The sequence below is a fragment of the Tenebrio molitor genome, chromosome 7 (assembly GCF_963966145.1).
Source record: "Tenebrio molitor chromosome 7, icTenMoli1.1, whole genome shotgun sequence".
Lineage (NCBI taxonomy): Eukaryota > Metazoa > Arthropoda > Insecta > Coleoptera > Tenebrionidae > Tenebrio > Tenebrio molitor.
In genome coordinates, this window is record NC_091052.1 from 18,119,169 (window position 1) to 18,131,616 (window position 12,448).

Genomic DNA, 12,448 nt, shown 5'->3' on the forward strand with positions numbered 1-12,448 from the left:
TATATGAGAATAACTTTTCCTTTTGAAGCACTGACAAAAATTGGTTTCCTTAGAATTTATTTTTTCAATCAATTTAGGGAAAATTTAAATTTACCTAGACATTCCTTTTTACGGCGTTTATGAGAAATTTGACACTGACAATACATTTTTGTGACATTTCTCAGTCTTTTGTTTCCGCCACCAAATATGAAAATACCTCTACACACCTTTAAATTTAAGTGATAATATAATTTCAGATATTGTTAAGCCAAATGTACCTGACACTATAGCAAATGTAAAACAGAAGTCTTTATATGGGAGATACTTTAAAAAACTGGAACAGCCAGAAATTAATATTCAGGCTTCTCATTCATGGCTTAAGAAATCAAATATTCACCCTGAGACGGAGGGTTTTATATTTGCAATACAAGATCGTGTTATAAATACAGTGTGGAATAAAATGATTTACATCTAGTTACCTTAGGAATTTTTGCACATGTAAATCTTCCTGTACCGCTCTACTTTTTTTTTGAAGTGCCGAACTATTAGTTCTGTCAATAAATGTCATCAATCGAATTGACAATTGTTACAATTTACTAAATTGAATTAACAAACGTTGGTGGCCACTTTCAACACTAGCTGTGACTTGCTTTTGTTAGCTCCTTTTTAATTTCAATCTCTACTTTGCATTCATGTCATCCCTTCGCAATAAATCACATTTGAAATTTTGGAATATTTTGAGGTTAGGCTTTCTTTTTTTTTGTAGAGCGGCATTTCGTATTTTTACAAGGGTAATGCAAAGGTAACTAGATGTAAATCATTTTATTCCACACTGTACAAGAAATTATAAAAAATACATATGCGGTTTGCAATCGATAATAATTGATAAATATAGGATTTGCGGAACTGAAGGGGAAACAATTGAACACATCATTTCTTCTTGCACCGTTTTGGCTCAAAGCGAATATAAGAAACGTCATGATATATTTGCTAAAATTATACACATGAATTTAGCTGTTAAATTCAATTTATTAAAGAATACACAACCACATTATAGTTATACACCAGAAAGTTGTTTGGAAAATGATAATAACAAATTATATTTTGATCGAACAGTTTTAACTGACATTCATATTAAGCATAACAGACCAAACATTATTATTTTAAATAAACAACAAAAGCAAGCATGTCTTTTAGATATAGCTGTTCCAAATTCACTTAATATAACACAGACATATAACACAAAAATTAATAAATATTTAGAGCTCTCCGTTGCTATGAGAAATCTTTGGTGTTTAAAAAAATTTCGATTTTACCACTTATAATTTCAGCAACGGGAATAGTACCGCAATCTCTTTTTAAAAATTTAAAAATTCAGGATTTAGGTAACACATTGGTAGTTGAAATTCAAAAAGGTATATTATTATTAATCATGTCACATCGTGAGGAAGTTCCTTAACATTGACACAGAACATAATAAAACACAACAAAGTCAAAATGCGGAGGCGAGACGCCGGTAACAATGTTGATTAGCACTGAACTATTACTTGATTGTAATATCCGTAATAGTGTATGTACTCCGGCAAAATTGCCGTGCCGGCGGGTGGCGGAGGGTTAGTATTATCCGAAAGGGTTTTAACGTATCTAGTGGTGGAAAAAATAGTATATAAACCACCGTGAAGAAGTCCCTTATAGCCTTCGCGCCTTAGAACCCTCGGCACGCCTTGGGCTCTAATCTTGGCGCTCTGACTATAATCATGAACTTCTTTACCTTGGTGTATAATGTACTATTTGTACAGATTTATACGTTTTTATATTCAGTTAAAAAAAGATTTTCTTTTAATAACGTTAGTGCATTTATTTTGGTGACTATTCCATTCACCTGTCATTTGTTAAAAATGGAGCAATAAAACACAATTTTACACATTTGTTACCATGGTTTCAAAAAACTGGACCGAATATTTCCACTCGTGGTAATCGTATCGGTAATACCACAAGTGATCCCAGCGATAATTTTTAACAAATGAATTGCTTCCAAATGGACGTGTCTTTTTTATGTTGTTGGAAACATTTTCTTCGATTTCTGCGTTAATTTCTCCTTCCGATTTGCTGCCAAATTGCCAAAGGTGGTTCATGGAATAGTCCTTTGAATACAACTCGTAGTCCCAATTATGTAGACTATTTTTCAAACTGGTTCACTCATTCAATTGTGCTTGCAAAGCTCACTCGTGCTGACGCACTCGTGGATTCATTCCCAAGCACAATTGATAATTCGTGATCAGTTTGAAAAATAATCGACATAATTTGGACTACTAATGGTATTATAAATTAAAATTAAACAGATTTGCTCAAAATAATCCCTTATTCTCAAAAATTATTTCAGCTGTGTTGCTCATTTATTTAAAACAAAAAACAACAGGATCACTACTTGACTCTGTTTGGAATGCAAACGTCAACATGCAAACGTCAACAAATACACTAACATTTTTAAAAGAAAATCCTTCTTCAACTGCATATTAAAAGGTACCTACAAATTTGTACAAATTTTTTGTTGTTGTCTTGTTTTAGTTAATACCTCTTAACAGGATCATCACTGAATCCTAAAAAAACGTGCATACAATGAGAGGGCACCATACATTAAATTTATCACAAAAAATTCAAATTATTCTTTAGTTTTTGTTTTATACGACTGACCTGTTTTAGCTGACTCATGCTGCATACAGAGTGGTTTATTGGAACACAAATTTGGTGGAAAAAGTTAAACTTACAAAGCTACCCATGGCTTGCTTGATCGCATCGACCACTCACCAAGATAAAGAATGGAGTATAGTCGAGAACCTGATCGAGAACTTCTAAAATGGCGTCTGTTCCACCTTTATATCTTTTCCCCTCCTTTCGCAAATTTGTCGCGGCCGGCACCGGAAGTCGGGGTCCGAGAGCCCGTTCTGGAACGTTCGCGAGCCTTCTAGCATTTACGATTTGCCGCGAAATTTAAATCGTAACAGTACCTACTCAGGAATTAATTGTTGGTGGTTGTAAGAATGACAGTATCTAAGCAACATAGGTATCTGAATCGTTTATGACAAATCTCAAATCCGACAAACTAAATCAAATTAAAAAAAAAGAAGCTGTACACTGTGTGCGTTAATTCACCAGCTTATTTAGGGACAAAAGCTGATTTTGTAGACTGAGATGAATGAGTAATAAATAAAGTGGTGTTCCTCAATATGTAAACAAATGTAGAGGTAGTGTGTGCAAAATTAATAACAAAAAAAAATTCAAATACTTACGTATTTTTTAAAATTTATTTATTGTTAATTTATTTGTGGGTACGTGCTATTACACTATTAATAGATTATTATTGCACTAAATATTAATAATAGTTATTTTTGTATTAAGGCCTTAAAAGACAGTTTACGTCCTCAGTACATACACTATCTTATGCATGATTAAAGCCTAAAACCTTAAAGTTTAACAAAAATTAATAAATAAACGTCTGCCCACATCACGGATGTTCGCATCGCGTAGTCGCTCCTGTCAAATTTTTAGTTTTGCGCGTAACCCTGGGAACAGTGAAAACAACGGTTGCCATTTTGCCAGTTTCAATTTTCGGTTATAAATTTTATTCATTAATGAAGTGATGAACGAGGTTGAGAAAGCAGTAGAAATCCAAGCAAGTGTAAAAAATAAAGTTAAATAATTGTTATAAGTTATAACTGCATTGTAAATATACAGTATGTATCCAAAATTTAATTTCAATGACATTTTTGACTTTTATTTGACATATTTTTATGGCCCGTGGGCATAAAGTGGTCTGTGGGCGGTAAAGGGACGTTTATGTCAAGAAAATCTGTGCATAATTGTCACATTATAATATAGGGTTATTCTAAATGATTCTAGTCGAAGTAGGCGTCTAAATTGAATGTAAAATTTATTGTTGCCGCTCCACATAAAAAACATCAAAATTATGTGAATAAGTGAGTACACACCGTTCACACACGGGAGTTAAATTGGATGCAAAACAACTCAATATTTTTAAAATTGATTGCAAAATAACTGGATTAAATCGTTAATTTAACAAAAATAAATAAAAATCTCATCATCGCACTTTTCAGTTTTCACTTAAAAAATGACAGTAACGGCGACAAAACTGACAGTTCACATGAAAGCGGCAAAAGCGTAATAACATTGGCATGGCCTACTTCGACTGCAATCATTTAGAATAACACTATATAATCGTGCATAAAAAATATTTGTTGGATCACTACACTCCTTATACGAGTATGACTAATAATAATTATAACTAAGTACAATAATTTTGATATTAGTTTAATTAAGTGAAAAAATTTCGCACTCAGATAAAATTTCATTTTAGTCAGAACGGACACTGTTCAAAACCGCGAAATATGACCAGGATGACTTGACAATCTAAAAAATAGGTATATTTATATCTGCTATTTAAAAAATAATAATAGCTAAGTTATACAGCCATGAACGTCCGAAGTGATAATGGAAAGTAACCTCCTGCATACAGTTCTAATGATCTCTGTGAACGTATCATAAACAGCAACAAGTCTTTCTTATATTCTTTATTACAATCAGACCAGTCGCTTTTGAAAGCTGAAGTTGTAAGTTGTTCACTCTGTAAATTACATAATAAAATGAAATACCGTATGTTTCAAAAAATTTCTGGTCAAGTAGGTCCTGCAAAACAAAAGCATTAAAAACGTATGGCGCAGCTTGTCAAATAATAACTGAACTGTCAAAAACGTCATTAATTGCCGTAATAATTTTGTTCGCAAAATGTTACCTATGAGAATGATTTTCACTCCTGAACAACAGATATTCATGATTGAACCTTATCTTTCCAATGGTCACACATTTCGAGAAAGTGACAGTGTTCAGCTGAAGTGCTCAACCCCAAGTTCGTACTGAGGAAAATATTGAGACTGTCAAAGTGTCAAACGTGGAAGACGAACCCCAATTATCTCTCAGGCAACTGTCGCAGCAGACTGACTTTATCAGTGTCAATTTGTCAAAGGATTGTTCGAAAGGATCTTGAAGAATCAGTAACAGCTGAAAGGTACCGAAACAACATTCTTGATGTTTTCACAATCAACTCCAACTGGCTCAAGGGTGTTTTCAATAAGACGGGGCTACAGTACGCGAGACTCTTCGTTATTTGTGGCAATTTTTTGCACCTATGCTGCTTGATGAACAGGAGCCTTCCAATGTGCATCGAAGCTGAAGGCTATCATTTTTAACACTTGCTCTAGAGTAATTTAAAACACATTATTGTTTATTTATTTATTTATTGTTGTTACATTACTTGTTTACACATTGCCCGGGTTTATTTGCTTTTGTTGGTGTTGTCGCTCAGCCGCGCCGGGTACATAAACATAACCTAACTTTAATCCGAAGCAAATAAGCAATCGTCTGCGCCTCCGCGGAACTGCAATATGAAATCTTGGCGCCAACGCCAACGGTCAACCCCAATTCTCGTAGAATCGTAGGGGAAAAGAACCGTTCCCAAGCTTTTTTTGAAATTGCCATTTTATGACAGTTCATTGAAAACAATTATTGTGATAAACACATTTCCACCTGAATATTCAAGTTACGCCATACGTTTTTAATGCTTTTGTTTTTCAGAACCTACTTGACCAGAAATTTTTTGAAACATACGGTATTTCACAACATAACTGCGCCGAACAGTTTATACCTTGAGTATTATTTCGTTACCGTAGTAGCACCAAAGGAATATTTCCAATAGAACGCAAAACTCATATAAAAACATGGAGACAAACTGGAAACTCATTACTGATACCTGAAAATCGAAACCGTGAACTTAACAGTTAATTACGTTATCACATTGTAATACCGAAGTTAATTGTAACAGATTCACACAACTTATTAAGACACTGACCACAAATTGGCTCATGATACATGTGGTAAAGAGGCAAGTCATTTCATCCGCAAATCTAAAATCAAACAGAAATAGATTTCTGTCTATTTATTATTAAAAATAATTTACTGTATTATATTTTTGTAATGAACTATATTTTGAATAAAGTTTCGTCGTGCTGCAGTTTTCTCATCACTTTGTTTGATATTTGCAAAGGCGTTGTTCAATACACTGAGTTGACCAGAAATGACCATAATGCAACCCATCATGAACGTATCCATACAGACAATTCCTAGTGCATTAACAAAAACCGTGACAATTTGATAAGCGTAAGCAATTTCAAACATAGGTGATTCATCAGTTTTAAATGGAAACCATCCGCTCAACGGTAAGCGAATTTGATCATCGGCACCCTTGTCCAACAATGGGAAAATTCCAAACGTAGAACAGGTTACGCAGCATGTAAACAACCAAGTTTTCGAAATCAGTTGCGACATTTTAATATCCGTAGTCAGTAGACAGTAGTGTTCCCAATTTTTAGGTTTAAATTTGCTTCTGTTAATACTGTTAATTAAAGCTCTTACTCTCGCTTCATGGATAATAAAGGGGTACAGTTTAAATGCTTGAACTAGGGATGGGCGATATACATCGATGTTAGCCGAACATCGATGTTTTGATTTCAATCTTCGATATTTTGACATCGATGGTATTCTTTTTCAAACGTCAATATTTTATCGATGTTCGTAATAAAACATCGAACATCGACCAAAAAAAAAACAAACAAACATTAATACAGTTTCCAAGAGGTGACGTGAACGGCCCTTCTGGGAAGTGCACGTGTATATTTGGCCCTGACTTCGCAGATCGGGATCGGTTGATCAGTTTCCACTTTCCGCTGCGGCGTTGCCATCGCATTTGCTTTTGCGTTTCATTCTGAGTCTCTCTGATTCTGAGTCTGAGTTGAAAGTGAACAGAACAGAAGTGAAAGACTTCTTGTTGTCAATGTTATTATTTTTGTTTTGCAATCTATTGATAAAAGCTTTTGGAATCTATAATTTTCGTAATTCTAGTTGGATACCTACCTAATTTTAATTTTTTGATATTTTAGTTTTGTACTTTAAACAGTTAATAAACATGTTTTTTATCAACTTATTAATTTAATATGTTCAAATGACTATTTTCGTCCCAATTTTTAATACCATCGATGTTTCAAAATATCGATGTTTTTTGTTCGATGTTTCCTACCCATCGATGGTCGCTACCGATGTCAACACCGATATTGAACATCGATGTTTGTGTTCGATGTCCCATCCCTAGCTTGAACTACGTATGACAGGGTTAAAAATGATGCATTTGTCATTTTCTCAATGTCTCCAAAAGCTGTAATCATGTCGGCGAGTTGGGATAGAATGCACATGATATACATGAACCCCATTATAAATGTAGTGTAGATGCGGTAACAGATTCTTTTAGTTTTGGTTCCATGTTCGGGACAAAGATAGCCAAAAAGTTGGAGACCGATTATGTTAACTTTCACAATATCTCTCAAATCTAATTTTTCAAATGATATACTCGTCATGCTGAAAACAAGTCACAACTAAAATCACAAAGAAAGTGGGTTTGTGTCTGTTAAATACGAATTATTGAAATACAAAAAATTAGTGGTTCGGTTTGATTCATCAAATATCTTATTAATTCACAGTGGGTATTATTATTTCGTGTCAATTAATATTGAAAGACAAGCTAAATTTCCTTAATGTAAAATTTATCTCGCTTTACATCAATTAAAGGCATAGTAGGCAGCAATGATAAATGTTTCGACAAGATAGTAATTTGTATTGGTAATTTATATCTATAATGTATGATACGAACAATTGACACAGTAAATATTTCTTTTAGACATTATGTGGGGTTTAAGATTCCGTTTGTATTTTGCTAGATTAAAATTTCAGAAGAACGATAATAATAATAATAATAAATATATTTCCTACAGGAAGCACCCAATTACAGGAAATAATGTGCTGAGAGCACGGTACATACAACTAGATTACAAGTTAATAAGTCATAATAATGATCAACTCTTTAAAGACAACAGTCGGTATTCTACAGCGTCAAGAATTGCTTTCAAAGAGTCAAAGTGAATGTCACACCTTGTAGCGAACCGATTAAAGTTGTTACACATTAAAATAATCGGCGACTTAAGCAACACATTTGTTCTGTAGCTCGGAATATAAAACGTAGTGTAGTTTCGACTATTCATGCGAGGAACATGAAAGCTAATTTTGCTTAAAAGAAATGAACAATCAATTTTATGATGTACAAGCTTATACAGAAATGATACAACGGCATTTACTCTGCGAGTATACAAAGACTTAAGCTTAAATCTGCCTAATAACATGTTGTTATCATAATTTCTTATAGGGTAAACACCGTCAAGTTGAAAACTTAAAAACTTCAAAAATTTTCGTTGGACTTTCTCGAGTTCATTAATATTTGTGATGTATGTCGGATACCATATAAGTTCCAGTTGAGATCTAATCAATGACGTGTACAGTAACAATAGAATTTTTGGATTGCTGAAGTCTTTACAATTTCTAAATACAAATCCATACGTTTTTAGAGCTTTGCTAACAATATTGTTAAGATGATCGTTAAAATTTAATTCGGTATCGAAAGTGACACCCAAATCTTTGAATTTGTAGACTCGTTCTAAACGATGTTGGTCAATTATATACGTATGTTCCTTGACAGAACGAATCCGGGAATATGAGGATACAAAACATTTAGCAGTATTCAAAGAGAGCCGATTTCGAGATGACCATTCAACAACAGCGTCTAAGTTATTTTGTAGTAGATTAAAATCACTATCAGATTCGATTCTAATAAACAATTTAAGATCATCAGCGAAAAGCAACTTTTCACAGGTAATAACATTGACCATATCGTTTATGAAAAGTAGGAATAGAAGAGGTCCAAGGTTTGAGCCTTGCGGAACGCCTGAGGTCGGTGTAAAGGACTTGGATACAAAGTTTTGGTAGGTAACATAGTGGCGCCTATCTAGCAGATATGACCGAAATAAGGCAAGTAAAGAATTATCAAAACCAAACTGTTCAAGTTTTCTGAGTAGAATGAAATGATCGATTTGGTCAAACGCTTTCTGAAAATCTGTATATAGAACGTCCACTTGATATTTAGAGTCAATTGCCTCTGAAACGTATTGCGAAAAATAAGCGAGGTTGGTGAGTGTTGATCTTCTTTCTACAAATCCGTGTTGATGAGGTGAAATATAGTTCTTTACGCCTGCATAAATGCGTTTATATAATATAGATTCTAAGATCTTTGAAAAATTACATATTATGGAAATGGGTCTAAAGTGTTCGATGTTTGACAAATCTCCTTTTTTAAAAATCGGTGAGACCCGTGCTTGCTTCCAAACTGTGGGAAAAGTTGAAGATTTAATTATGAGGTTGAATATCGATGTATCGATATAACGGTATGTGATGGAATGATAAAACTATTTTGTAGATAATCAGAACAAAATACAAAATGTATGTAATATCGTATCTGAAAGCACCAGTATACATCATGAGTCAACTAAAACAGGACAGTCGCATAAAACAGAAACTAAAGAATAATTTGAAATTTTTTTGTAGTAAATTTAATGTGTGATACATTCTCATTGTATGCACATTTTTTAGGATTCTATAATAACCCTGTTTTTTAGGATTCTATAATAACCCTGTTAGGAGATATTAATTAAAACAAGACGACAAGAAAAATTTTTTTGTACAAATTTGTATCTTTTTATATTCAGTTGAAGAAGGATTTAAAAAAAATAATATTAGTGCAGTGTAGTGATCCTGTTGTCTTTTGTTTTGAATAAATGAGCAACATTGCTGAAATAATTCTTAAGAGTATTAAGGGATTATTGTGAGCAAATCGGTTTAATTTTTACCAAAACAAATGCACTAACGTTATTAAAAGAAAATCTTCTTTTAAACTGAATATAAAGAGGTATAAATTTGCACAAAAATGTTTTTCTTGTTTTAATTAATATCTCTTAACATAGGTTATCATAGAATCCTAAAAAAAATGTGCATACAATGAGAGTGTACCACACATTAAATTTACCACAAAAAAATTTCAAATTATTCTTTAGTTTCTGTTTTATACGACTGACCTGTTTTAGCTGACTCAGGCTGTATACAGAGTGGTCCCGATATAACCTGCCAAAAAAATTCTGGTTTATTGGAAGGATCTAACAAGTCCAAAAACCCCTTTTTATTAGGTCCAAAATAATGGGGATAAATTAACCCCTATCCACACCCATTCGACGCTGCTGACCACAAAAATACGTACTGTTACGTTATTATTTTCTACCACAACAGGTGAAAACTTAAATTTCCCGACTACCCTGGGGATAATTTAAAATAATGCTTTTCGTGACTGATGGTCTCCAGGTTCGGCACACAAACGCACTAACGTCTCGAGAGCAAGACTGTAGAAATGTACAAATGATGATTCACAAACACGGTGTTATACCAGGTGTTGGACAGAAACACAGACGATATTAATAACTAAGTTTAATCCTCGTTTCTTAGATATACAGTGAGACAAATTAACAAATTAAATCCAACCTAGATGCCACTGCGGGCGATACACTGTAATCTATAAAAGGAGATACCAGGATATAACTCAAATGTTACTCCGGAAACTAAGATAAAGCACTTTAACAATTCAAGGGATTCAAAATGTAATGGCATGAAGTGAACTAAAAGAAAATGAAGTCCAGAGGTGATCTAAAATGATACGCTGAAGGCGCTTAATAACTAGTAAAATTTACAAAAAGTGCCGGTACTACCAGGCTATATTCAAGGTTAAACAATTTAATAAATTTAAAAATGAAACATCCCTTACACCGGGCCTGAGGCTTGAAATCCAATGAGAGTCCCGGGAAGAGTGAGCTGGAGGAAGGTCCTCCGAGTCCCTCTTCCGCCGCTGGTCTATCACGCCGTCCGTATCCTCGGAAGGTCCTCGGGGTTCTTCCTCCCCTCGACCCTTCCTAAGGATAAGTGAAAGTAAGTGGGAGTTAGCCCCGGTGAAAAAAAAAGGTATGATAATGAAAGTGATAAAAACCTCCGAGAGCCAGCTAGCGCGTCTTTTCTGACGAGGTCACTTCAGGTGCGCGTTCATAAAATATGGGCGAAGGTAGAGTGTGGGGAATATCACGTGACTGCAGTGTCACTCCGGCATTATGAACGGAATCGGGTAAACGCGTGTTTTTTGTTTTTGTAAATGTCAACATTGTCAACTCACATTTAATTGTCGTCTATTTAACCACCTGCTTAAATGAAGATCAACAAATTAAAAATGCAATTTGACGAAAGAAAATAGTTATTTACATTAGAGTACGGGATGTGAATTTTCCGGCACGACAACTGGTTTCGGGCACGATGGCGCAGCCGAGTGCCTGATTAGTTGGAGGGCCGGAAAATACGTCCCGTACGACATTTGTATTAGACTTTTCGGCTGACCAAAATATTAAATCTTTTAAAAATCAAGACTAATTTTATTGTAGAATTTGACATCGTCAATAAAGAATCGAATGCTGTGGAATCAATTGCTTGACGACCGTGACCCCTCATTTGTTTTTTTCCTAACAAATTATTTGCAGGCTAAATTTTCACGGTCGTGCTTCAAAATTTGATTTTGGTGTATTAATCGAGTGAAAAAAATGTCTAATATATAATATAGAGTGAGTTAAATGTGACACCTGAGGCAGTACAACTAGTGGCAGGACTAAATTCTAAATTATTACCACAAAAATCGAAACAACGTTACATAGGACAATTTTTTCTCACGAAAGTATGTAATAACTATTCTTTAATTCACAAATTTTTAATAAACCATATTTTATTACAGACAGTTTTATTAATAGGTGTTTGTGGTGCCTGTCTCCGAAAGGAGTTATATACTCTGAAAATGGAAAATGTCAAGAGAAGATATTATATTGATAACTGACACACAAACCAATATTTGTAGATCGTTTGCCATTACCAATCCAAACTGGGTTGAAACTATGAAGAAATATATGGAAGTCAGGTTAAATTGGTATTAATACAATTAAAACAATTTCAAATAAAATTGACAAATATTTGAACCTTGATTGCCCTATGGACACAAGATTGAAGTTCCTAAAATGACTCGTGATGACTGATGGCCTTCCTTCAACATCAAAAACAAAATGTACTGTGTTGCAGCTACAGCTCAAACAATGGTGAGTTGTGTCATAAACTTCGATACAGTGCTTTAATCTAATTGAATTTTTAGCAGTTGCTTCCAATGTAACCATCCAACATTGAGAATTCCATCATCAGTACCGTAAGAGAAGCACCAGTACAACATATTGACATTCAACCCAGAAGTAATAAAGCTGACAGTTACCAAATTGTTTCTGCATTGTTCTCTAAAGTGGAGAATTGTAACAATAATGTTTACAACTGTAATTTTACAAAATAAATTATGTTAATAATGTTGCAAATTATTAAAATGTCTTGTACTTAACCA

General features: G+C 33.9%; 1 protein-coding gene and 1 long non-coding RNA gene across 3 annotated transcripts; one reads left to right on the forward strand and one right to left on the reverse strand.

Moving 5' to 3' along the window:
- Positions 1–3,057: 3,057 nt before the first annotated feature.
- On the reverse strand, positions 3,058–5,794 carry LOC138135073 (odorant receptor 4-like). Its single transcript, XM_069053712.1, has 3 exons — positions 5,699–5,794; positions 4,466–4,639; positions 3,058–4,407 (listed from the first exon to the last, which is right to left on the reverse strand). Exons 1-3 carry the CDS (start codon positions 5,792–5,794, stop codon positions 4,351–4,353), a joined length of 327 nt encoding a protein of 108 aa, XP_068909813.1. The 3' UTR covers positions 3,058–4,350.
- A 5,794-nt stretch (positions 5,795–11,588) lies between these two features.
- Positions 11,589–12,413, forward strand: LOC138135825 (uncharacterized). Of its 2 annotated transcripts, XR_011161096.1 has the most exons (3): positions 11,589–11,746; positions 11,804–12,158; positions 12,212–12,413. It is a non-coding gene; the product is annotated as an uncharacterized lncRNA (long non-coding RNA). The 2 variants fall into 2 exon arrangements; XR_011161095.1 differs by having other exon boundaries at positions 11,697–12,158.
- The last annotated feature ends 35 nt before the right edge of the window (positions 12,414–12,448 follow it).

Coding starts and splice junctions, on each gene's coding strand:
- LOC138135073 (XM_069053712.1), bottom strand. CDS start 5,794: ATGAGTTTCCAGTTTGTCTCCATGTTTTTATATGAGTTTTGCGTTCTA. Junction 4,640..5,698: donor GTAACGAAATAATACTCAAG/GTATAAACTGTT, acceptor CGGTATTTCATT/TTATTATGTAATTTACAGAG. Junction 4,408..4,465: donor CACTTCGGACGTTCATGGCT/GTATAACTTAGC, acceptor CCTATTTTTTAG/ATTGTCAAGTCATCCTGGTC.